A 24,559-nucleotide genomic window follows, 5' to 3' on the forward strand; every position below is an offset into this window, starting at 1 on the left:
ATCCAAAATATACAAAGAACTCACGAAGTCAAACTCCAGAGAGCCAAATAACCCTATTAAAAAATGGGGTACAGAGCTAAACAAAGAACTCACAGCTGAGGAATATCGAATGGCTGAGAAGCACCTAAAGAAATGTTCAACATCCTTAGTCATCAAGGAAATACAAGTTAAAACAACCCTGAGATTCCACCTCACACCAGTCAGAACGGCTAAGATCAAAAACTCAGGTGACAGCAGATGCTGGTGAGGTGTGGAGAAAGAGGTTCCTCCATTGTTGGTGGGATTGCAGATTGGTACAACCATTCTGGAAATAAGTCTAGAGATTCCTCAGAAAATTGGACATTGCACTACCTGAGAACCCAGCTATACCTCTCTTGGGCTTATACCCAAAAGATGCTCCAACATACAACAAAGACACATGCTCCACTATGTTCATAGCAGCCTTATTTATAATAGTCAGAAGCTGGAAAGAACCCTGATGCCCTTTAACAGAGGAATGGATTCAAGAAATGTGGCACATCTACACAATGGAGTACTACTCAGCTATCAAAAACAATGACTTCATGAAACTCATAGGCAAATGGAATGAACTAGAAAATATCATCCTGAGTGAGGTAACCCAGTCACAGAAAATCACACTTGATATGCACTCATTGATAAGTGGATATTAGTCCAAATGCTTGAATTACCCACATGAAACTCAAGAAGAATGGCCAAAATGTGGATGCTTCACTCCTTCTTTAAAAGGGGAACAAAAATATCCACAGGAGGGGATATGGAGGCAAAATTTAGAGCAGAGACTGAAGGATCAGCCATTCAGAGCCTGCCCCACATGTGACCCATACATATACAGTCACTAAAAATAGATAAGATGGATGAAGCTAAGAAGTGCATGCTGACAGGAACCAGATATAGATTTTTCCTGAGAGACACAGCCAGAACATGTCAAATACAGAGGTGAATGCCAGCAGCAAACCACTGAACTGAGAACGGGATTCCCTTTGGAGAAATTAGAGAAAAGACTGAACGTGTTGAAGGGGCTTGCAACCTCATAAGAACAATAATGCCAACAACCAGAGCTTCTAGGGACTAAACCACTACCCAAAGACTATACATGGACTAACTCATGGCTCCAACTGCATAGGTAGCAGTGAATAGCCTTGTTGGGGCACCAGTGGAAGGGAAAGTCCTTGGTCCTGCCAAGGCTGGACCCCCCAGTGTAGGGGATTGTTGTTGGGGGGATCGGTAAAAGGGGGGGTTTGATGGGGAGGGGAACACCCTTGTAGAAGGAAGGGGAGGAGAAGAGGTTAGGAGGCTGATGGACAGGAAACAGAGAAAGGGAATAACATTTTAAATGTAAATAAGAAATACCCAATTTAATAAAAATCGAAGAAAAATAAAGTGCGTTAAATTTAAAAAAATAAAATAAATCTCACAAGACTCACCAACCCCTCCTGGAGTTACAGAAGGGTGAGCAGCTCTTCAGTGGGTACTGCCTGTGAGTTTCATGAGGTTCCAACAATGCAGTGTTCATGAATGGCCATCCATGTTGGGACCAGCCTTTGGGTGGTGTTATTGCTCAATGTACCCAAGCACACATAAGTGATTCAATTAACCTTATTGGCTCATCAAGCCAGAGTTGGAATTGTTTCTTTGGCCTACCAGTGCCTTCTCTATCTGATGTGAACAGGTATAGATGTCCCCTTAAAAGAAATACAATACCCAGTGTTGACTGTACCCCTGCAAAGAATTACCTGCTGTCCATTGTCAAACCAGAGCACAGCAAGTCACTGGACTACCAATGCTGTGGGTGCCTCAAGAAGAGGTAGCTTACTTTCCCTGACGAATCACTGTGCATTGTCAACAAATCCTGGCAGGAACCTGAGTACCAACCAAGGGCTGTGGGGAGAATTACTCTAGCCCAGGTGGAAGAAAAGGCCAACAGAGAGAATGGTTGTATGTGGTCAGAAACAAATGGCTTCACTTTTCTCTCTGGAACTGAGCTATAAAAAGAGAAGAGCATCCCAATTAATTATCTAATTCCAAATGATCAACCCTGAAAACATGGGTACAATAACAGTATACGGTCTGAGCTGCTTGTATTTCTGTATTTAAGAACACACATTCATATACATATATGTGTGTTAACAATTAGCGATAAAGAAAGCCATGGACTTGAGAGACAGCAACGAGAAGTATATGGAAGGGTTTGGGGGCATGAAAGGGAAGGAGGAAATGATGTAATGGTGATGAAGATATTAAAGTCCACATAGGACAGTGACAAGGCAAGGGCTCTTACTGGCACCTGCATTCATTGTCCCCCGCTTCTTTCTAGTGAGGAATCACCTGGACTCATGCATCCCTTCCCCAAGACATGCTGTAGCTACGTGTAAATGGGGTCCACCACAGGTGCTGTGGAAAGGAACACTGGAGCCACTATGGGAAATGTGTTAAGTCCCCTATGCTATTGCATGGGAGAGAAATAAACTTTTCTGACTGACTCTCATTACAGCAAGATGCTCTAAAGAATATGAGACACATTGCTGTAAAGTATAAATTCTGCTGGGAAGCAGTGTGTTATTTAAAGTCCATATTACTTACTTTAACCAAATTTTCCTCTGGATTCCTTATAGTTAATTAGGTCCAAGTCAGCTTGGTATAGATATGGATTCTCCCAGTCCTAAGGGTAGGAGGGATTGCTGATGGTGCCCCTGCAGCACAACTGGTACATAAATCTTCCCAGGCTCTTTCAGGCTGCTGCCCCTCCCCTTGTCCTTACCTCCTTCGCCTCTTCTCTTTCTTTCTTTCCATTATTTTGATAAAAGTGCAGAAGCCTGTAGAATGTGGTGGCATGAGATAGTTCAGAGCTGTCAGATCTGGGGACCCAGCTCCCTTTCCCATGGCCTGCATGTAGTCCAGGCATGACACAGATCTCTGATCTCAGACATCTGTGCCAGGAAATAACGGACTGTGATTTTATCTCAACCAGGCCAACAGAAGTGAGTATGTGTCTACCCTGTTCCAAGCAAATGCAAAGTGGTTATATCACATTCCCTTGCATCTCCAGGGCCTGCGATGTAGCTAGAGAATGATAGTGGTGCTCTCTGTGAAAAGCTAGTACCAGAAAAGGGGGGCTTCCTTCCCTGCATCTCCACAGTGATGGTTCCTGGGGGCTCATGGAGCTGTGGTTTCAAGTGCCACCCAGAAGCAAAGCCTCCTTAACTGCTGGCTCCACTGGAACAGCCTGGCTTCTTTGTATTTAGCTCATCTGGCTCTAAAGTCCAGGTGGATGCAGAATCTGCCCAGTAGCATTGTGGGAATTAAGTGGGCTGTATACACAGAGTGCTTTTGGTGGTGCTTAAGACATGGTGAATGCTAACTAAATGTAGACATTTCTGCTAAAGATGGAGGAGTTGGTCCTGCAACCTCGTATATCACATATTCGTACATAGAAGCATTCATGTCAAAGTTCATAGTGACATTAATCCATTCCCGTATCCATTCCCGTGCAAACAAACAGTATTGCAAATTTAGGGCACGCGTTTCTTGACATGGTTATTGTTGCTGTCTTACTGTCCTTCAGGTGGAAGCTCATGAAGAAATAACCAAAAGCATCAAGAGGCAGTTCTTTTCCTTATTTATTTATCTGATCATCACTCACTGAGACAGTCTTTCTCTGTAGCTCAGGCTGATCAGGAACTCACAAGCCACCTGCCTCAGCCTGTCACTTGCTAGCATTACAGACATGTGCCACCACACTTAACTCTTGGAGACCATTCTTGAGGGCAAAGAATAAATGCACAAACCCTCATTATTTCTCTTTATAAAAGCCTCAACTAAAACTGAAGAACTGAAGTCAAGTGAGCTGTAGCCTAGACGGAAGTGACTGAAATAGAAACAACTCCGAGTTTGTCCTGCATGGATAGAAGCTCAGGGGTCACCTGCGAGCAGTTCCAGGAGCTTTAAGATAGACTCCAACCATAAAAAGGAAACTCTGGAGGCCTGGGCTGATGCACTCAAACTGACAAAATGAGACATTAAGATTTGGTTCCTTTCTCGAAGGAATGAGATGAAGCTCAAGTAGTTGTCCAAGCGAGGCCTGCAGTCTGAGCTGAAGACTATGTACAAGTCAAAGGACCACACTTTTGGGTAGCACTTTGTGGGAAGCTATGAGTTAAAGTCTTACCGAAGAGTTAGTTTAATATACCTCTGGCATAAGAATTGGGAAAGGTACTCCACACCCATAGGAACTGTCAGGCAGGACCCTGAGGAGTCTTCCCAAAATGACCCTGGACACCCCGAAGCTTTGGAAGCCTTGAAGAGGCTCACACCCTCTTCTAGGTGCCAAAGCAGGGATGGCACGTCACGGACTTCTGGCTCCAGAGCATAGGCTCTTTTTCTTCATTTTTTTCAACTTCCTTATTGGGGCAGGGGGCTGTTGGGTTTTTATGTCTGTTGATGGTACAGTAATAATAAACCTAGCTATTCCTGGGGGGAAAGCCTCAGCTAGAGGAATAACATGTAAGAACATTGATTAAATGCTCATGGGAAAAGCCATTGGCAGGTACAGCTCAGTTCTTATGTAGTGACCGTCTCAATTCCTTCCCATCCCTACTTTCACTCTTGACTGTAAACCCTCTAGTCACCACATCTCTAGCTGTCACTAGATGAGACCCATAGTTGTCCTTTGATGCTATCATGGTCAACTGGATGCACTCCCTTCAGCTAAGCCAAAGTTATAAACTTAATCACAAATAGAGTGCTGTGGTGCTTTGAACAAAAATGGCCCCCATAGGCTCGCAAGGAGAGGCACTATTAAGAGGTGTGTCCTTGTTTAAGTGGGTGTTGTTTTGTTGGAGGAAGTGTGTCACTGGGGGTAGGCTTTGGGGTCTCAGAAGCTCAGCAAGCCTATTGCTCTCTATCTCTTCCTGATGCCTACAGATCCAGATACAGAACGTTCAGCTCCTTCAGCAGCAGCATGTCTGTATGCTTCCCACCATGACGATGATAATGCACTAAACCTCTGAACTATAAACCAGCCTCGACTAAATGTTCTCCTTTGTAAGAGTTGCTATGGTCATGGTGTCTTTTCCCAGCAATAAACCCTAAGACAAGTTATTTTAAAAATTCTATACAAAGCCATTTTCATTGTGAGTATGGAATATCCTTTCAAACATCATCAATGTTCAAAACCAAGTAAGTGGGGGACGGGACAATTCTAACAATGTATGACCCCTCCCAAGGGGAACAATTGTAACAAAGTAACAAGGTGTTTCCTCCCACATTTGGGTGGAGTTAGTTCAATGTCCTCATTCCTCCTGTGAGGTTGAACTTGCTGAAATCTTCCAAGTTAGCAGTGAGGCAATGATAAACCCCAACAGCCCCTTTTTGCCTACCTCAACCAGCATCCTGAAGCTTGTAACTGTGTCCTTGAGAGAACAAAGATGACTGACAACGTCCGCCTGTTCTAACACAGTAACTCAAAACAGCCTTTCTGGTCCTTTTCTCTAGTATATCCTAGTCTGTTGTCATAGCTACTATGTAACAATGTGGACACAATTCCTCACTCTGCTTGCTCACTGTGAACTTTTAAACACTCCCACCCTCTACATAATCTGCTTAACTCTCATGCCTCTGCTACATGGCAAATCCCCAAATAGACAGTATGTGACCCTCTTAAACCTCTCTACTTAAAATTGTCCTATTTAGGGTTTCTATTGCTACAATGAAAACACCACGATTAATATACAGGACTGGAGGAAAAAGGTTTACTTGGCTTACACTTGCAAATCATAGTTTATCATTGGAGGAAGTCAAGACAGGAACTAAAGCAGGGCAGGAATCTGAAGGCAGGAGCTGATGCAGAGGCATGGCGGGTCCCTGCTTACTGGTTTGCTCAGCCTGCTTTCTTATAGAACCCAGGACCACCAGCCCCGGGATGGCACCACCCACAACGGGTTGGGTCACTAATTGAGAAAGTGCCTCATAGCTGGGTCTCATGGGGCACTTCTTCCTTTCTCTCTGATGACTCTAGCTTGTGTTAAGCTAACACACAGAGCAGTCAGCACACAGATTTTGTGTTTTGTTTTATTTTGTTTAACTAACACTTTAAATAATACTTTGTTTTAGCCATTTTTAAAGATTTTATTTTATTTTGAATTGTATGTATGTGCTCATATAAGCACATGAGTGGGATCAGTGCAAGGGCCTGTGGAGGCCAGAAGAGTGTGTTAGGTACTCTGGAGCTAAAGTTATAGGTGGTTGTGAGCCACTGAACCTGGGTGCAGGGAATCAAACTCAGGACCTCTGGAAGAGCTGTATGGTCTTTGACTATGGAGCTTTCTCTCTAGCCCCTGGCTTTAGCCTTGTATAGAGTTGGTCCTAGATTCTGTAAGTGAGGCAGATGACATATGAGTTAACCCTGGTGTCTGTAGGTTAGACAGTCCTGTCTGGGCCAAGTGTCCCAGCATCAGCATGAGTCCTTAACATTCTACTCTCTAATAGTGTATACAAACAGGCAAGTTCTATAAATGCTGTATTACTCTGTCTTCTCCTGTTACAATGAAACTTATGGCTCATCTGTAAAGAATAGATGTTGGCTTAAACACCATTGTGCAGGCTGAAAACCTGCACAGGCATCAGCTCTTTCAAGGTTCCTAGCTGACATGTCACAACATGGTGGGTGGCCTTCCACTGGCGGTGCTTACAGAGGGAGCCAAAGACCAGAGAGTGCCAATAATAATGTCTTATTAAACCATCTTTTGAAAGACACATAGCTCCTAAAGTAACAAGGGTTCCAACACAAGAACCCTTGGGAGACATACACCGTATCCATGAAGCAATTGCCCTAATGATAAGTGAGCCCAGGCACAGATGCAAATCAACACTGTCTGGGATTTCCAAGAGCAATACTGTTCTGGGAGAAAGGAATATCACTGTCCAAGTTCTCTTGTTTAGAGGTTATGGAAACTGCACTCAACTAAGCTTTCTCATCTCTGCTGGGACTAAGGCACAGCAAATCAGTCTCAGGCCAGCTGGTCAATAGCAAGTCTGGGAGCCTGAGGAGAGAGGTCCCCAAGGTCTGGGTCCCAGCTAGACCATCCCTCTTAGCATATGGCAGTGTGGAGATAGCAGATAGGTCTCTTAGGAACTTGGGGGATTTTTTTGCCAATAAAATGTAAAACTTGGGAGGGCTTCCACAGAAGCTAAATCATAAGCCATAGACTGTGTGACAATATTATCAACTTGGTGTGATTCAAAATTGCCATGGAAAAACACTTCTGGGCATGTTGATAAGGGCATTCCCAGAAAGGTTTAATTGAGCATGAAAGACCTACCCTGAATGTGGGTGGCATCATGCCACCAACCTGGGTTCCTGACCAAATAATGATGGAAACGGCAGAGAAAGAGCTGAAAATTGGTATTCACCTGTAGGATGATGTCACAGGTGAGGCAGGTACAGGATAGAAGGAGGCCTGTCATTGGAGGAGAAGGAAGGATGGTCGGGAGAGAAGTTTGAAGGAAGAGGAGGAGACTAGGGGAGAGAGGAGGAGAGAGGGCGGAAGAGAGGGGCTGAGAAGCCGGGGCAGGACAAGATGGCAGGTGATGTTAAGATTCTGCTCTGTGTATTTACAGGTTGTTATTAATGTTCTCAAGGGATGGATAGTGCCGGGCATTGTATGTTTAAGTGGGCAATTATATCTTACCAATTGGATCTAATATTATTGTGTTGTGTGTTCTTTTATGTGAGGGTTTGAGTGTAGGAAAGTGTGCGGCTGGGATGTGTTTCCGCCAAGATATCTAGCAGATATCTTGGGGCACCGCGGTACAGAGCTAGCGGGGTAAAAGACAATTACTCTTTTCTATTTTATATATTTTTACAACAACAAGAGAGAAAGCTGAAAATTGGTATTCACCTCTGCTTCCTGACCTTGGCTACAGGGTGACCACACCCCTCAAGCCACCTCCCATGCTTCCTCACCATGATTGATTCAAACTGTGGCTAAAACAAACTTTTCCTTCTGTCTTAGTTAGGGTTACTGTTGCTTTGATGAAAACACCATAACCAAAAGCATGTTGTGGTAGAAATGGTTTATTTCTGTGTAACTTCCATGTAATAGTTCATCGTCAAAAATCAGCAAGGGCAGGAACTCATGCAAGGCAGAAACCTGGAGGCAAGAACAGATGCAGAGAGCATGCCATGGAGGGATGCTGCTTACAGGCTTGCTCTTCATGGCTTGCTTAACCTGCTTTCTTATAGAAGCCATGACCACCAGCCTAGGGATGGCTCCACCCACCATGGGCTGGGCTCTCTCCCACCATTCATTAAGAAAATGGCCTAGGGCTTACCTACAGCCCTATTTTACGGAGACATTTTTCTCAGTTGAGGCTCTCTCCTCTCTGATGACTCCAGCTTGTGACGAGTTGACATAAACTAGCTAGCACACCTTCCTTCTGTTTTCTTTGCCAGACATTTTGTCAGAGCGATGAGAAAAGTAGTTGATAGAGACACCTACCTGGCCTCTCTGTGTCTCCCTTTCACCTTTTTTATGCAGCCAGCATGCTTAAAGGACACTGCAGGCAGATCTACCCTTTTACCCTTCCCTAGTGAGGATGATGATGATGATTGTGATGGTGATGATGATGGTGGTGGTGGTGGTGGTGAAGGAGGATAAAGAAGGAGGAGAAGAAAGGGAGAGAAGAAAGGGGAAGAAAGAGAGGGAGGAAGAGGAAGAAGCAGAGAAGGAATGAGAGAAGGTAAAGGGAGAGGAGAAAAGAGAAAGAAGAGGAAGAAGAACATGAGGAGGAGGGGGAGGAGGAAACTGCTGTAGAATAAAGTGGTAGAATGAAGTGTTAAACAAAGCAATCAGGAGCCCAGGACTAACAGACCCTTGATTCAGCTTCCCACAGATTCTACCAATAGTCTGGGTTGTTCTTAGTCCAAATCACCCTGTGGCTCCTACTGAAAGCCAAAGGACTGCCAGGCCCTCTGGAGAACCACCCTCTCCCAAGTGCAGTGCTGGGTGGGTGGGTGTGAACTTTCTGCTCCTCTATACCAGCGAGTTTGTCTCCCCCATTACACATCTATCCCCAGTCTGAACCCCCAAACCCAGGTCCGTGTCTTCACAATGACCTCACCAATTACTTTCCACAGTGAAAACTCAAAATTTTGGTAAAAGATGTTAGGGGCAGAAAGGCAAACGGCTGCCACGCAGAAGGAATGCCTGTCCTGAAGGACTGAGCTGCTCCCCCTCCTCAGCGTCCACACACCAGCAGAGGCAGTAGACTCTGACGGGCAGCGGGATATTCACAGTTCTTGAGAGATTGGTTTCGCCTACGCCATTGAGCCACAGGCAGCACACCGGAACCTTCACAGTTCGCGCTAATCTGAAATAGATTTTAGCTGGAATTTTCACCAGGTTTTAAGTGAGTTTCTACCGGCTAAAGGAAGAAAAAGTCAGGGAAGACTGGGAATCTGCAGGTGGAAGGCGGATCCCTCTCTCATTCGAGCATTATGGAGGTCCCTCACTCAGGAGAGCAGCCCTGAGGGATGACCGGGTTGCTGCTCCGAACCTTTCTCTCTCTCAGCACCGGTCAGCTCCAGAGAAGGTGTCTGGTGTGCTTCTCCGCCGCATTTTGGAAAGCAGCCACTATGCACAGCCTGGCTGTGGATAGCGGAGACGCTGCAGCCAGCAGGCAGGAGATGGGGTGGGGAGACCAAGCCAGTGAGGGCTGGGTGGGTTGACTAAAGGTTTGCTTTTACTCAAGTCGTGACTTTGAAGGGGCTGCTCTTTAAGTTTGAGGCAGGCTTGCCCTTTCATCGGGCTCTCCGGTCTGACTTTTTAACCAGTCCTTAAGAAAGTGTCCCTCCTGTCATCCTCCCACCGCCCAGAACTGTTGCGTAGAAACACTGGGCTCATCCGTCAGGTTGGAAGGCTTAATAAAGAGGTTGATTTCCACCTTTCCCCTTTACGTTGTCCTAAGGAGGTTAAATGGGATTTGAGACCCGGGCCCCAGCCACAGCATCTAGGTTTGAGGACCAAAGAATGCAATGATTCTGAGAGACCCTATTAGGGCGCTCAGGCCAGCCCTTCCCTGGCTCCCCAGCGTACGCAGCTAGCATGTAGCCCGGAGAAAACGGTGCGGGCACGCACCGCTGTCTCCCCCCAGCGGCCGTGCGTGTGTCGCCGCAGGAACCCGGCGGCGGGGGTGGCACGGTGCAGTCAAGCCCGCGGCTCCGCCCCGCGCTCCCCCTCCCGGCCAGCAGTGCCGCCCCCTCCGCGCCGGGCTCGGCTCAGACGGAGCAACCGCCTCTGCAATGTCAGCAGCCGCAGCGGCGGCGGCGACGAGAGCGGCAGTGGCCCGGGCCCCGCGGTAGCCGCCAGCGCAGCACGGCCCGGCAGGAGCACAGCGCGACTCCGCGGCCACCTCTCTGCCTCCAGGGCGCCGCGGGCCTCTGTGAGCGCCGCGGTGCAGCTTTTAGACTCCGGGCCAGCCGGTCTGCGGCCGCGCACAAAGGACCACGGACACCCGGCGTCCGGGGACTGCGCCCAGGGACCGGCCAGGGACAGCAGCTGCGCCGCGTCTCCACGCCTCCCCTCCCCGGGCTACCGGAGCCCTTGCCGGAGAAGACCCGTCATATGACAGCGGCGACGCGGCGGCCAGCGAGCGCTGGTGCTCCCCGCTCCGCTGCGCCACGGCCGCCGGCTCCTAAGGTGGCCCTCGCCGCGCCCCACTGAGCGGTCGCCTGCCTCCCCCCACAAGCCCGGTGCGTCCCAGCTATCCGGCTCGGGGATCAGGAGCCCCGGGGAGCTCCCCGCCAGAGCCGAGCCTAAGATGGCCACGCTGCTCCGTAAAATCGGGCTCATTCGCCTGCACAACCGGGACACCGAGGACCCCAAGCACCACCACAACCACCGCGGCGGAGGCGGCGGCCAGCAGAGCGCATCGCTGCGCGGCAAAGGTGGTGGTAAGAGCGGTGGCCACAAGCAGCAGCAGCAACAGCAGCACCCCGGGGGCTCCGGCGACGCCAGCCCGGGGCCCGGCAAGGGCAAGAGTAAGCGCGCGGCGGAGCTGGCCGCGCGCGACAAGCAGCCACAGCCAGCCGCGGGGGCGGCGGGGGTGGCGGGCGCCGGGGGCCCCCGAGAGCGGGCGGCGGGCGCCAGGGCGGGGCCGGGCCCCGCGGTGGCCGCGGCGGCGGCGGGCGGCAGCCTGGTGCCCGCGGCGCGCCAGCAGCACTGCACACAGGTGCGCAGCCGGCGGCTCATGAAGGAGCTCCAGGACATCGCGCGCCTCAGCGACCGCTTCATCTCGGTGGAGCTGGTAAATGAGAACCTCTTCGACTGGAACGTGAAGCTGCACCAGGTGGACAAGGACTCGGTGCTGTGGCAGGACATGAAGGAGACCAACACGGAGTTCATCCTGCTCAACCTCACCTTCCCGGATAACTTCCCCTTCTCGCCGCCCTTCATGCGGGTGCTCAGTCCGCGACTGGAAAACGGCTACGTGCTGGACGGAGGCGCCATCTGCATGGAGCTGCTCACGCCGCGCGGCTGGTCCAGCGCCTACACGGTGGAGGCCGTCATGCGCCAGTTTGCTGCCAGCCTGGTCAAGGGCCAGGTAAGGCAGCGGGGCCGGGAGCAGGGGGGCTGGATTAGGTAGGAGTTCGAGGCTAGGCCTGAGATGGAAAGCAATGTTTGATGCCTCTAGGCACAGGTGAGAGCTGGTCCAGCTGATTCTGAACAAGCCTGCCGGGGATGCTTCTCCCCACCTTCTCCGCTTCTTTTCCTAAAGGATCCCTTCCTGTCTTATTCTGTATCTGGTCTCCGACACTGATCCTAGTAGACCCACAAAACTCTCTGGTTTGTCTGTTCTCTTGCTTTCTGCCTTCTGCTCGAAGGTCCTCCCAGCCTTTCTTCATCCCTGCAGGCTAACCTTCACTCCCTCTTCTTCCTTCCCCTCTGATGGTCCTTCTTCCCATTCCTCTTCTACCCCTCCTTTCCCCCTTTTCCACCCTCCTAGTTTCCCATACTTTTCCTGCCCTACCCTACTTCTCTTCTCCAGTATGCTTCGGTGGTCTCTAGTCAGTGTAATTATCACGAAGGTTGTGAACTTTTTCTAAAGCCCGGGATCCAAGTGTCCAGCCCAGCACATCACACTCAGGTGCATACGCGTGCGCACACAGACACACAGACACACAGACACACACACACACACACACACACACACACACACACACACACACACACACACAGAGAGAGATAGTGAAAAGGGGTCTTCTTCGAATCTCTCAGGTGGGCTCTGTTTAGACCAAAGCTGGTGCTAAGCCCTCTCCCCTGTTCCCTCCTTCCAGCAGCTACCCTTGTAAAGGCGAAAGTTCTCCTGGAAGGCTCTATCCAGGCAGAGTGTGTTTGAGCCCTTCCTAGTGGTTACATCAAGCCAGAGGTCAACCAAGGAAAGCTGTTCTGGCCAGCCCACCTCCCAGCATAGCACTTGCCCCTTCAAGGAACATTTCTGGGACAGATGGTGAGCCGCTGTCTCTTTCAGACCTTGCTACTTTTCTTTGATTCCTGTCTTCCCCCAATGGGGGACAGGGGTGAGTTTCAAAGCTAAAGACTCAACCCAGCACGGACTGGATGCTGAGCAGGTCACTTCAACCTTTTCACCTATTGCACCACAGGGCTTCTTCCCAGACAAACAAGCCCCAAACTTACAGAGGGAAAGTAGACTTTGGATTTTGTGAGCTATGTCTCCCACTCGGCTTCAGGGAAAGAAGGGCAAGATGGATTTGTTCTCTCATGTCACGTTGGCCACTTTCAAATCTGCGGTGGGCATTTCCTAAAGTTGATCCTCACATCATTTTATCATATCCATTTCTATCTGGAACAGGCCTCTTCAATATTTACAGAGAATTCTCCTTTTCTTTGAAAGACCCCCAGTGACCTCCAAGTATGCTTTGTACAGCTATCTTATCAGAAGCGATCATTTCTTCTCCAGTGCCTGCCTCTGCCCCTTTCACGACAGGGTACACCACACTCATCAAATGCGCCTCATTCTGCCCATTTCTTTTAAGGCTGAACTCTGGGATTTAAAAAAAATCCAGCAAAAAGGTCACTGTGTCCTGAGCCATCGGGAGTCGGGCTCCCAGAAGGAGGAGGCTGGGCACAGGGGCTGTAAGGCAGGTGCTACAACACAGTAGCTTATGCTGTGACAGCCAGTTTCCTCTGTCCTACAAAGAAACACAAAGTGTGTGTGTGTGTGTGTGTGTGTGTGTGTGTGTGTGTGTGTGTGTGTGTGCCACTGAGAGAGGGGTCCTAAGCTTCTGTTCCAACTGGGCTTATCTGAGTGCAGTGGGAGGATGGTCCTCGGATGCCCTGCTCATTTGGTTTTCAGTCAGTTCTTCACAGAGGAGATGATTTGGAGGGTGGGGAGAGACCCTGTGGACTCAAGGCTATGGCATTGTGGACTTGGGTGATAGTTTAACCTCCAGCATGCATTCTGAACTCTGGGGGAATAATGGTTCTAAATGAGGAAGTGGGATTTGTAAAGGGGAATATTTCGATAAATGGTTTTTACCATTTTTTTACTTAATGCCGTAAAGGACAACATTCCTTGGTACCCTGCTACCTCCAGGTCTTGCTGTGTGTATGTGTTCTCTCTCTCTTTGTGACTGAAACTTAGAGTCATTGCAGATGAGAGAATTTCTCACTGAAAACAACATTTTCTCCATTAATCTGATAAGCAAGGAGTGCCCATTCCTTCCATTTAGTCGGTTGAGTTGTGCCATCTGACAGATGTGGCACTTTTAAAAATGATGGCCGAGACTTGGTGCTTTTTAGAATAGGGATTTACTTTCTCTGTGTTTCCTATCCCCTGGTGTCAATGTACAGTTCTCCACATGAAATATTCACGTGCAGTGAAAGAATTGAAGAGGTGAATAGTCATTAAAGTTTTAGGGACCTGGGTATGACAGAATGGCAGCATCGCCGGTAACCTGAGGACCATGACGTGTTCATCCCTTTGCAGATCCATGACCCAAGGGCTGGCCACTCCACGTGCAGCGGTTACTGAGCTATGTTCATAGTTGGAAGTAATGAGCTTGGGACCCATCCAAATACCTAATCCGCTATCCAAAGGAGGGAGGCTGCTGCTCACCCTGTGCTTACCTTAAAGGGCCTTTATGCTCTGTGACTGTCCTATTTGTTTGCCTTTCATTTTAGGGCTCATCTTCTTACGCTGCAGTTAGAAAAGGCTGCCTTGTCCCTTTCATATTGAAAAGCACTCCGCTAGCTTCCTGAATTGAGGAAACACCCCTCCAGTGTCTTCAGAAAAATTTCATGGCAGCTTTAAGGATTTAACATGTAACCTCCCCCAAAATATCTGTTTAACTCTGGGGTCTACGAAGTCAAAAGCTCAGGTTTGTCCTCTGGCTGAAGAATTCAGGGATTTCGTGAGGCTTTACTGAACTGAATGTGGGCCCTCATGTTACCAGAGTGGCCTTCATGTGCATTGTGGATTATTCTAGGTTGAATGGTTACATTTGTCTCTTATATACTCATTCTGGATATAAAGAGACAAAACTCTCTTACCTCCTTATGACTAAATCAAAGGATTCTAAATAGAGACGTTCTTTTTTTCCCCCCAAGATTGTGTGAACATGGAGCTGAAGGCAATCCTCTTGCATCAGCCTTCTGAGTGTTGGGGTTCCAGGTGTGATCCTGCACACTCAGGACGAGAGAGTTTAGGTAGTGCATGGTTCTCTACTGTTGGATGAACAGTTTCTGGACCTTTGAAATAAGCCAGAGCAAATGTTAAGAGCTTTGAGAGAAGCATTTTCCTCCTCTGCCACACATGAGCCTTAAGAAGACAATTCCGAGTTCAGTGTGCCAGTGTTGCCAGTAAAAAGCTTTCAGAGTTTTCTCTTTGAGCTGGAGGAACTACAGAGTCAGGACAGAGCTGTGCTAGCAGGTACCATAGGCAGTAAGCCCCGTGTCTGAGTTTACTGAGAACAGACCCTGCAAGCCGAGGCCACCAACTCCAAGAGTGAAGGAGACCTGTCACAGAGGCCTGCAGGCTCACCAATGTCTCCGAGTGGGGACAGACAGCCCACCTACAGCTGCAGATAAAAAGCACTTGATTATGCCCTAACTCAGGGTTCTCCTCAGACACTGGCACACCTCCTGAGTGTCCCCATTTAATTAATTAGCGATGATCGTCATCAGAGAACCAGATGGCCCATGAATGACAGTTCCTCTCCCTTCCTTGTCCCCTCAGAACAGAAGTGACAACAACAGCTAGCATTTTCTATTTTCAGTGCTACTGTCTGGTCCAGCCAAGCATAGAAGGCACCAAACCTCCTGGGGTGCATTCTTCCTGCGACCACCGCACAGGGAGAAACAGCCACTCCTGGAATTTCTACTTAGGGGTCTCATAACATCTCATAAGAGGTCAGACTCATGAGCCAAATGTGTGAAAAGGCAGTCTCAGCTGGGCTACCTAAGTTCCTTGCTGCTCCAGGTGGTCTGATTTTAGTTGTCCCCTACATGACCATCACTGTCACCCACGGAAAAGCAGCAGCAGCCAGCTCCCTGAAAGAGGTTTGCAGGCCCTCAGGACCAAACCACCCTTGAGTCTTAGTGTTTGGATAGCAGTGGGTTAGCAACTTCAAGAGTGCCACATTTCTAAGATCTTATTGGTGAGGTGAACCATCAGGACTCTCTGCTTGTGTGCATGTGATGCCCAAGTGGTGCTGTGCAGCCCAGCTGGGGCCGGTAAGATGTCATAGCCCAGGAGCCACACTAGAGCTTACAGTGAGCAGCCAGGCCTGTGTAAGCGTCTTAAACACACATGAATTTATACACGCCCACAGTGTATTTTGATCATACCTCTCACTTATCTAACTCTTCCCAGAGTCACACCACACACCCATCTCTCCCAAGTTCACATCTAATAACCTATTACCTGATATGCCGCTCATATACTCAGGGGTATGGGTCCATCAATTCGTCCCTGAATGGCTTGCCAGAGGCTAAACATTAAAGCAAATTGACGCTTCCCTAACTGCAGAAGCTATAAACTGCCAGTATCTTCTCAGCTAGGTATGGGAGCTCCTGCCTCCCCATTGCTGGAATGTTTACTGGTTTGATCTGGTACAGGTCTTGCAAAGGCAACCTTGGCTGCTGTGAGTTTATTAAGTGCAGGAATTCTGTCATGTCCAAAAGACACTATTTTGACCCAGTCCCGCTGACCTCTGGTGCGCTTTCTCTCTCTTTCTCCTTGTTGGTGGCTGCTGAGCCTTGGCGGTCGGAGGGGGCACACACTTGTCACTTACTCTGCACACTGACTGGTCATCAGTTTCCATCCTGAATGCCCTCTGCCCAGCCTTTTGACATTTTAATACCATGTTTCTATCTACAATATTCACTCAAGAATAGCAACATATACATAAATATACACATATATCTTTATATATACACATATATAAAACTTTAAAAACTAAATGTGAAGTTTTGGGTCATATTCATCACTGTCCTGGAGCATGTGTGACCTGTAGACTTCAGGTTGGACACATCACACTGTGTCACCACTGCTGAGTGTCTAAGTTCTCATGCACACACAGAGTCACAAACCTTACCTTCCTTAGACACCCTTTTCTTTAGCCCTGCCTCCAGAGCAGTAAACCAAGCAGCAGCATCTGCTTCTGGCTGCATAAATCTACATCATCATAAAGAATGACCCAGGCCATCAGCCACTGGACCCCTCCAACCTATGACTTCTAAAACATTGGGTGTTCACAGCTCGGTTAATTTGCAAGAGCTGTCGTCTGGAGGTGCTGGTGGTTCCCATGACAAACCTCCATTCTCTCACAGCTCTGAAAGCTAGACAACAAAGGTCAAAAAAGCAATAGAGCCTGCTTCCCCTGAGGCCTCTGTCCTTGGCTCGTAGATGACATCTTCCCTCTTGGCTCTCACACCATTGTTTCTCCGTGTGTGCCTCTCTGTCTGGCTTCTTGGGATATTAGTCCTGCTGCATTAGGGCATATCCTGATGACCCCAATTTAACCTGATAACCTCTTAAGACCCTGTCTGAAGGTAAGGTCAAGTTCCCAGGTTCAGAGGGTGTGGGTTCCACATTTAAACTGGGATGAGGGAGACACCCATAGCCAACCCATACAGGGATTTATTAACTAGTTCAACATCTTAGTTCCAGAGAGCTTGCTGCTGGTCTGTCAAGCATCGTATGCCAGGCTTTAGAGGCACAGGATGGTAAATCTTGCCTGTGGTGCCAAGCATCCTGAATAATGTCAGGTAGAGTTGGGGTGGTGAGTGTCTGATTCACCCCAAGGGACAAGGGTTTTAAGCTTATGAGTCACTGTGTTGTTTTGTCCTGTGCTGCATGGAAGGGACAGAGATAATTACCAACGACAATGACTCTGCAGCTTGAAGTATCGATACGCCCGACTATTTGGAGAAAAAAAAAAATAGCTACTTGTTCTCCTATCAAGTAGGGCAGGCAGGAGGACACCGATGGGACTTTGCAGCCTAAAAATAGTCCCATACCCGCTCCAGTGCTCCGCCCCCAGCACCTAGCACAGTTAATAATAGGAGCTACCACCTCTCCTGCCTTGGAAGTCCAGAGTTAGAGTTTGCTACAGCAGATGGTAGTGTTTGCTTCTCTCTCTGATTTAACTGAAAGGAGGGTATTTTTCTGTTTGAAGAGACGGCATGTAGGGACCATTGTGTGATGGAATACCACCCTGAAGTCTGACAGTGACATGGCCTAAGGCTCCAGCATCTCCTCCACATCTCTTTTATCCCTGGGACTGATTCTCCTGGACCCAGGTTTAGAGGTAGAAGCACCCTAGCACCCTACCATGTTGGGAATAAATACGGGACCAGCCATAGCAGCCGCCGCTTACCTTGCGGGTTTTTTGTAATTGCTTGAGGAAGTGCATGTTCATAAAGTATTCTCAGACCTGGCAATAGGCAATTCCCCAGATGTGCACAGGAAGTCTCCTATGACTCTCAGTGACATTTTCAAAGATAACATCTAGCTTAAGGTAGCCAAACCTTGATGGGAAGCCTGCTTATTCCTCTGATGTGTTTTGTTGCTAAGAAGCTGAAAGGTGGAAATCTCCAACAGCCCACCAACAACTATAATGGCAGCTGCACTTCCACAGGAGCCAGCCACTTTTCCTAGTAAGTGGCTCAGGTGAGCTGATATTTCCTCATTGCCACTTGGTGGATGGGCTATGGTTTGATTGATTAGCTATTTACTCCTTGTCCTCCACATCAGTCCATCAGTACCCACTTGCCGAGGGTCTACCATGGTTTGTAGTAACATCACTCTTGTCTTTCCCAACATTGTAAATTGTCCTTGGTTCTTTTCGTGACCTGTTATCCTGTGAACCTTGAAGGAATCCTGTGAGCAGGGCCACCAGGGGCACCAGACTGGGAAAGCTAAGGGGGAAGGAGATTTGGGGACATCCAGGAGGAAAGGTTCATAGGTGAGGGGTCGGTGAGGCCCTGAAAGCAAGGAAGGAGCTAATGAGGTGTGCCCTTCCTCAAGCAGCAAGGCAGCTGTATTCAGGGGACCCATACACAACAGGAATCATCATGTGTGCTCCCCCAAGCTCCAATCTGCTTCTTTCTCACACACACAGCATTTGCATGACAGTGCAATGCTCACACTATACATTATGAACTTTCCAGAACACAGCCAGAGTTCCCCAGGACTGCCCACTACAGTGTCAATTCTTCAATTCCCACAGCCCCCACTGGGGTCCTACCAGCCTTTTCTCCTGGAATGCCTTCTGGCTCTGTTCATCAGAAGAGCCCCTGTCCATCCTTCAGAACTCTGCCTACATGCCAGGTTCCTCCAGCCGCAGCAGTGGCTTCCTCCGTGAGCCCACCTACATTGACTGTGAAATACTCCTTTCTTGCATGTCCTGCTGGATACTATATGTCGACAGTTGTCTTTTCCTTGTCTTCACAGTGTCTGTCTGTCTGAGCAGACACCCCCAACACCCTTCCCCTCCCCAACTGCAGAATAGCCTAATAATGAGGATGTGCATTGGTTTCCTCTATTATCAGTGAAGGAGGATTGCGTTTGGGAAAATTCAATGGTGGCCATCCTGGGCTTTTGTTGCTTTGAGAGTCCAATCCCTGAGACCCAATGGTCTGTTGCTCCGAGCTTTAGAAGCCAGAGACTTAATGGCTCTGACCTCTCTAATTAGAGGCTCTCTGTGGGCGTTAACTCCCAGCTCCGTTACTGGCAGCTACCAGGAACCTCTATTAGCAGTGGCTCGCAGCAGCAAGGGATGCTTTCTGGTCTACAGGCACAGTGTGGGCCTCAGGTGCTGGGCCCTCAGTGCTACATAAGTGTGAAAGCTCTGAGGTCTAAGGTGCTGAGATGCGCAGCCTTTGACAGCGACTGGTATTGCAGCTTTCAGACCCAGGGTCCCTGAGACCTCTAGCCCTTTGGTATCTTCCAGAAGCCAAGACCTACAGTTTCTCATCTTCAGCCCTCCGTCATTTCTGCCCCCTGTATGTCTGCCCCAGAAAATCACCCAGATGCCTCAGCTGTTCTCCCGGTACTATTACAGCTGTTGCCCGAATTGCTACATCTTCCTTCCTTTGTGTTACCAGCTCAGCCTGCTGAGAAATGCCTCTTGCTGTCCAGATGTTGATAGTCCAGATGTTGGACAGCACAGGAGGCTACTCCTAGCTGACTTCAGCATGAGGAAGCAGCCTGCACTGAGAGCCAGAAAAGGAATTTGGTAAGGCCACCTGCCAATCATAGTCTTGGATGCACCACTCACTGCGGTCCCTCATGGAAATCATACTAGCTACCAGCTCCTCCTGGGCCACTGGGCAAAGTGCTTCACCTCTAACCTAGCAAAAATAGCCTGCAGGGTCATCTAGAGCTCCCCACAACGTGCTAGCAAAAAGCACGGTGAGCACTGTTTTGCAACAATCTCTAGCAGAAAGCAGCTGTGATTGCCACGTAGCTTCCTCAAGGCATCGTGAGTGTTCAAAGCAGCCAGAGGAGGGTCCAGCTGCCTGCTTGGCTGATTGTCCTTGGCTTGAGGCATCTACATCTGGGGCAAGGGATAAGTATCTAGCAGCTGTCAATCACAGTTAAAATGTGCCAGCACTTTAGTATATTTAAAGGAAAACTAAGCATTAGGGGGAATGATTACAGTAAAGACTCCTCATTAACGTTAACAGTGCTTTGAGAGTATTTAATGGCGCTCTGACTACCTAATGCCCACACAGTTACCCCAGGGAGCATGGGGTCCCTCTAATTGGTCCCACTTCCTTTGAGCTAGTTGTTTCCCATGGATCATTTCATTAAAGCCCTGCAGCAGCCTCTGAGGTGGGCACTGGTTTTATTCTTACTTCACAGAGGAGGAAACTGGGGATCTCTGGTGAGTCTACATGTGCCAGAGGCAAAAGGGAGCAAGAGCCAGGGCTGAGTCACACCAGCAAAGGCGCTGGGGCCACAGCCCTGCATTCTAGTTAGCAGCAAGAGGCACTTAACCAAATGTCAGACAAAGCTAGTTTGTTCACCGGTGGGTGGTAGAGTGGCCCTCGCAGACTGCCCATGTTGCTTCCACTCCCAGGGCTGAATCATAGGGGGACAGGCAGAGTCCCCATCAAATCGGAGCCATGGCTCTGAAGTGCAAGCAGAACCCGCATTCCACAGAACTTGCTGCGTCTATTGTGAGAATGGTAAACATGCTTTAATTCTTTGAAACTGTAAGAGGAAGATAATTATCACCATTTTATTTCTTCTCTGTACAAAAGAGAAAGGCATTTTTAAAGGTTCTGAAAACAACGCAAGAATGGAGTACTTTTTAAAGATAATTACCACATTGGAAAAATCGGTAAGATTGGAAAAATTACCACTTTAAATATAATTTTTGAAAAATAAATACCAATTCCCCGTCACAATATTTGGCAATCATTCCCCTCACCCCCAGAAAATTTGTTAGGTTTTTTTTTTTTTTTTTAACCGATAAGATCACACTTCAAGTTAAAATGTGCCCTGCCCATTCAGGAATAGCAGAGAAAAACAATCTCCAGAAAAATGCCATTAGGGGTGCTTTCTGATTTTAGTCTTGAAAATCAGACTTTCCAAAATTCAGAATACAGAGTGACATTTTTCCTTTATCATGGCCGTGGTAAATCACAGCTTTGGGGGGATAGTATCTGGAGCTGCTCAGAACACAGTAGTTAGAACCCTGATTCTGCCCTTCTCACACCCAGGGTGACTGAGCCATGTGATGTGACTTTCTGGGAGAAGGTAGCTGGAAACTGGGTATAATTGTATCAAATATATACTGATTGCTGCAAGAATTCATTTGTCTGGGGTTCTGGGAGGCTAATGGCAGACCTCATTAACATACCCTCCTGGCAAAGGGGAAATAAATATCTTGCAGGAGAAACCCACCACATGCAGTTTGTTATGAGTTTGTAGGAATTGTAGGGAACCAGACAGTGAGCATATTGAAAAGTCTCTTTGAAGAGTCATTAGAGTATCTCTTCAAGCACTACTTTCTGTTCCCTGCCTTGGAAGATACACAGAGTAGTACTGGGGGTTTTGTTGTTTTGTCGATTTGCTGTTTTGATTTGTTTTGTGCGTGGAGGAGGGGTGCCTGCATTCCCATTCCCGAGAGAGGCAGAAGACAATCTCAGGTGTCATTCTCCAGTGTTCATTAAAACAGAAACAAAAACAGAACAAAACAAACAAAGACAGTCTCTTCACCAAGCTTAGAACTCACCAGATAGTCATCAAATAGGCTACGCTGGCTGGCAGAGGTGGGGAGCTGCCTGTCTCTTGCTGCCCAGTACTAGGTCTAGGGCTCCAACTCAGGTCCTCAGCATCAAGGCAAGCACAAGGTGGCAGTTACTCTACCTCCTCTTGTAATCAGAAGCCATGCCTGCAGCTCATGCCTGCAGGTGTCTGACACGACCTTGTGGAGTAAGTGCCCAACACCCCTCCTAACCCCCACACTGCATCTTCTGGCCCTTCCTTTCCCTTGAGGTTGACCTGGAGGGGAGAAAGGGCAAAAAGGAGGTTTCTGGCCCACCCGTGGTAGCAAGTTCCTTGTTCTCCAGGGATAGTACCTGCATTCCACATACAGGACAAGTGTCCTGCGCACGAACAGGACACTGGGGGCTTCTGAACGTAGCCCTGTGCTCGGTGCCCTCTGACCATCTTTATGATGGGTGTTATACAGCATGACAGTCAGAGAAAATGTCTCCAACTGTATCAACCCATAAAATCACATAGACTTTAAGAACATTAATAAATAAAAATAACCCAATCACAAACAAGCTTGAACTCTGCTGAATTGAATTAGGGTGATGATTTTATTAATAATTTTCTTTTAAAAGGATCCTGCTGTCCACCTTTTCATTAACAGGAGAGATGGACGTCTCCTGGTTATTCCTGAGGAGCAGGCAAGGAGAGGCAGAGATCCCTGGAACCTGTCCCCACAGCACATGGCCCCTACAAGGTCACCTACACAGAAAGTCTTCCCTTAGAAACACAGAATAAAAACTGTCATGGCTGGCTATGGTCACTACACTTGCAATGTGATGAGCTGAGCTGTGAGGTCAGACAACACTCCACTAGCACACTCTCAGGGCTGAGAGGCACAGCCATCAGCCCCCAGGTCTCACAGACGTGAGCCTCTACCATGTTTACAAATACAGACTACCATGTGACTTTTTTAAAATGTGAAGTGTAGGCATATATCTTTCTCAACCTACTTTAATAAGGGTTCAACTTCCCCTCTAGCCCACCACCCACCAGAGGTTATTAGGATACCAGGAAAATGGACCTGTTTAGAAATAGTTCTTTGGGTCCATTCCAATCGTCATTGTTCGCAGTCCAGTCTCCACTAGCAAACACCAGGCACAAATCAACACCTGCAATTCAGTCCACTCGGCAGATACCACATGAGATACCAGCAAGGGCAGTTCAGTCCAGAAGAAACCACAAGGCTCTCCAAACAGCCTGAGTCAACAGGAGAGTCAAGAAGTTCTTTGGTGAGTTTATCTCTAAGAAGTCACCACAAGCAGAACTCAGCAGTGTGATGTAGGCAGAGCAAAGTGAACCAATACTTGAGCTCCCAGTGTCTGTGGAGTCATATTTATATTCTCTCTATTCATCCTCTCATGTGTCTGCTTCAGCAAAACATCCTTTCACCCATGTGCTCTGGCAAAACATCTTTGGCATCTGACTTTCCAAAGAAACCAGAAGTTTTCACTTCGGTGGAGTTCTGTTTTTGCTTGTTCTGTTGTTTGCATCAGAATCTCACTCTTAGTAGAAACTGGCCTGGAACTGATCATGTAGCCCAGGCTGGCATGAAGCTCATGGCAATCCTCCTGTCTCAACTTGCCAAGGGCTGGGAATTCTATTGATGACAAAGTCATGCTGTTGTTATTGTGGTTTAATTCAAGCAAGTTAGGGAAGGTAATGAAGTTTTCCCCATCCAGAGTGATAGCCCCTGCAAGCCCTTGGTTCAGACAAGAAGCTTCAGGGGCATTGCTACAAGATGGTGATAGTCTTGGGAATGCTCTGGAAGCTTATTATACAGGTCATAACCAGAACCTTTGGGAGAGAGGTTTAAGAGACACGCCTGTTTTGTTTTGGTTCTGTCATGTTACTGTTACGTGGGGTTAAGCTAAAACTCTGGACCTGGTGGCTCCAATCACATTATTCTCTTGGTCACACTTTAGCCCTGGCTTAAGGTGCTGCCCCTAAAGGTGAAAACCACTCACCCCTGCACAGGGGAAGCCCACACTCAATGCCAATGGTGGACATGGTAATAAGTAAGTGGAAATGCCAAGTAGATGGACTAGAACTTTCTACAATACAATAAAACTATCACCACAGGCCCAGCCACGCATTTGCAAGCAACACTCACTATGCAAAGAAATCTGCTGTTGTTATCAGTGTCTCCTGATCACATTGATATCAAGCTGACTCAGATTTCCCCAACTCATTCTGAAGAAGCACTGATAACCACTCTTTTGTTCTGGAACCACTGATGCCTCCCAGGATGGGCCCTTGTCATGGCCTTCATGGACTTCACCTCATCAAAGCATTGTGCATGACGAGTCTCTGACAAACAGCTGAGGCAGGCGGGGCTCTAGTCATTACCCAGCTACCTCCCCTTGCACTGTATTAATTAAACTGTGCTTTCTCTTGGAAGTTAGGAGCTCATACCTTTATAACTCTACTCAACTCTGCTGGAAGATGGCCCAGTGGCTGAGAACACTTGCTGAGCAAACATGAGGACCTCAGTTCAGATCTGAGCACCCATGTGTAAAGCCAGGCATGGCCACTCACGCTGTACTGCCAGTACTTCGAGGTGAGCAGGGGAGCTGCAGGGTGCAGAGGCAGAAGGATTGCTGGGGTCTGATGGCCTACGGACTAACTCTAGGACAGGGTTCATCTTTCCATGGTAGTGGAGCCTACAGAGATAACTGAGAACGGGGCCTGGGTGTGTTGCCATAACTACCAGTGTAGGCATGACGAGGTTTTG

At 48.1% G+C, this 24,559-nt stretch overlaps 1 protein-coding gene across 1 annotated transcript in view; it reads left to right on the forward strand.

The window, feature by feature from the left end:
- Window positions 1-10,268: 10,268 nt before the first annotated feature.
- Window positions 10,269-24,559, forward strand: part of Ube2ql1 (ubiquitin-conjugating enzyme E2Q family-like 1) — a 40,361-nt gene continuing 26,070 nt past the window's right edge. Inside the window, exon 1 of the mRNA NM_001145163.1 lies at window positions 10,269-11,619. Within this exon, the coding sequence (NP_001138635.1) occupies window positions 10,837-11,619 (783 nt within the window). The 5' untranslated portion in view covers window positions 10,269-10,836. The remainder of the gene's footprint in view (window positions 11,620-24,559) is intronic.

This window comes from Rattus norvegicus, chromosome 1 (genome assembly GCF_036323735.1).
Source record: "Rattus norvegicus strain BN/NHsdMcwi chromosome 1, GRCr8, whole genome shotgun sequence".
NCBI lineage: Eukaryota > Metazoa > Chordata > Mammalia > Rodentia > Muridae > Rattus > Rattus norvegicus.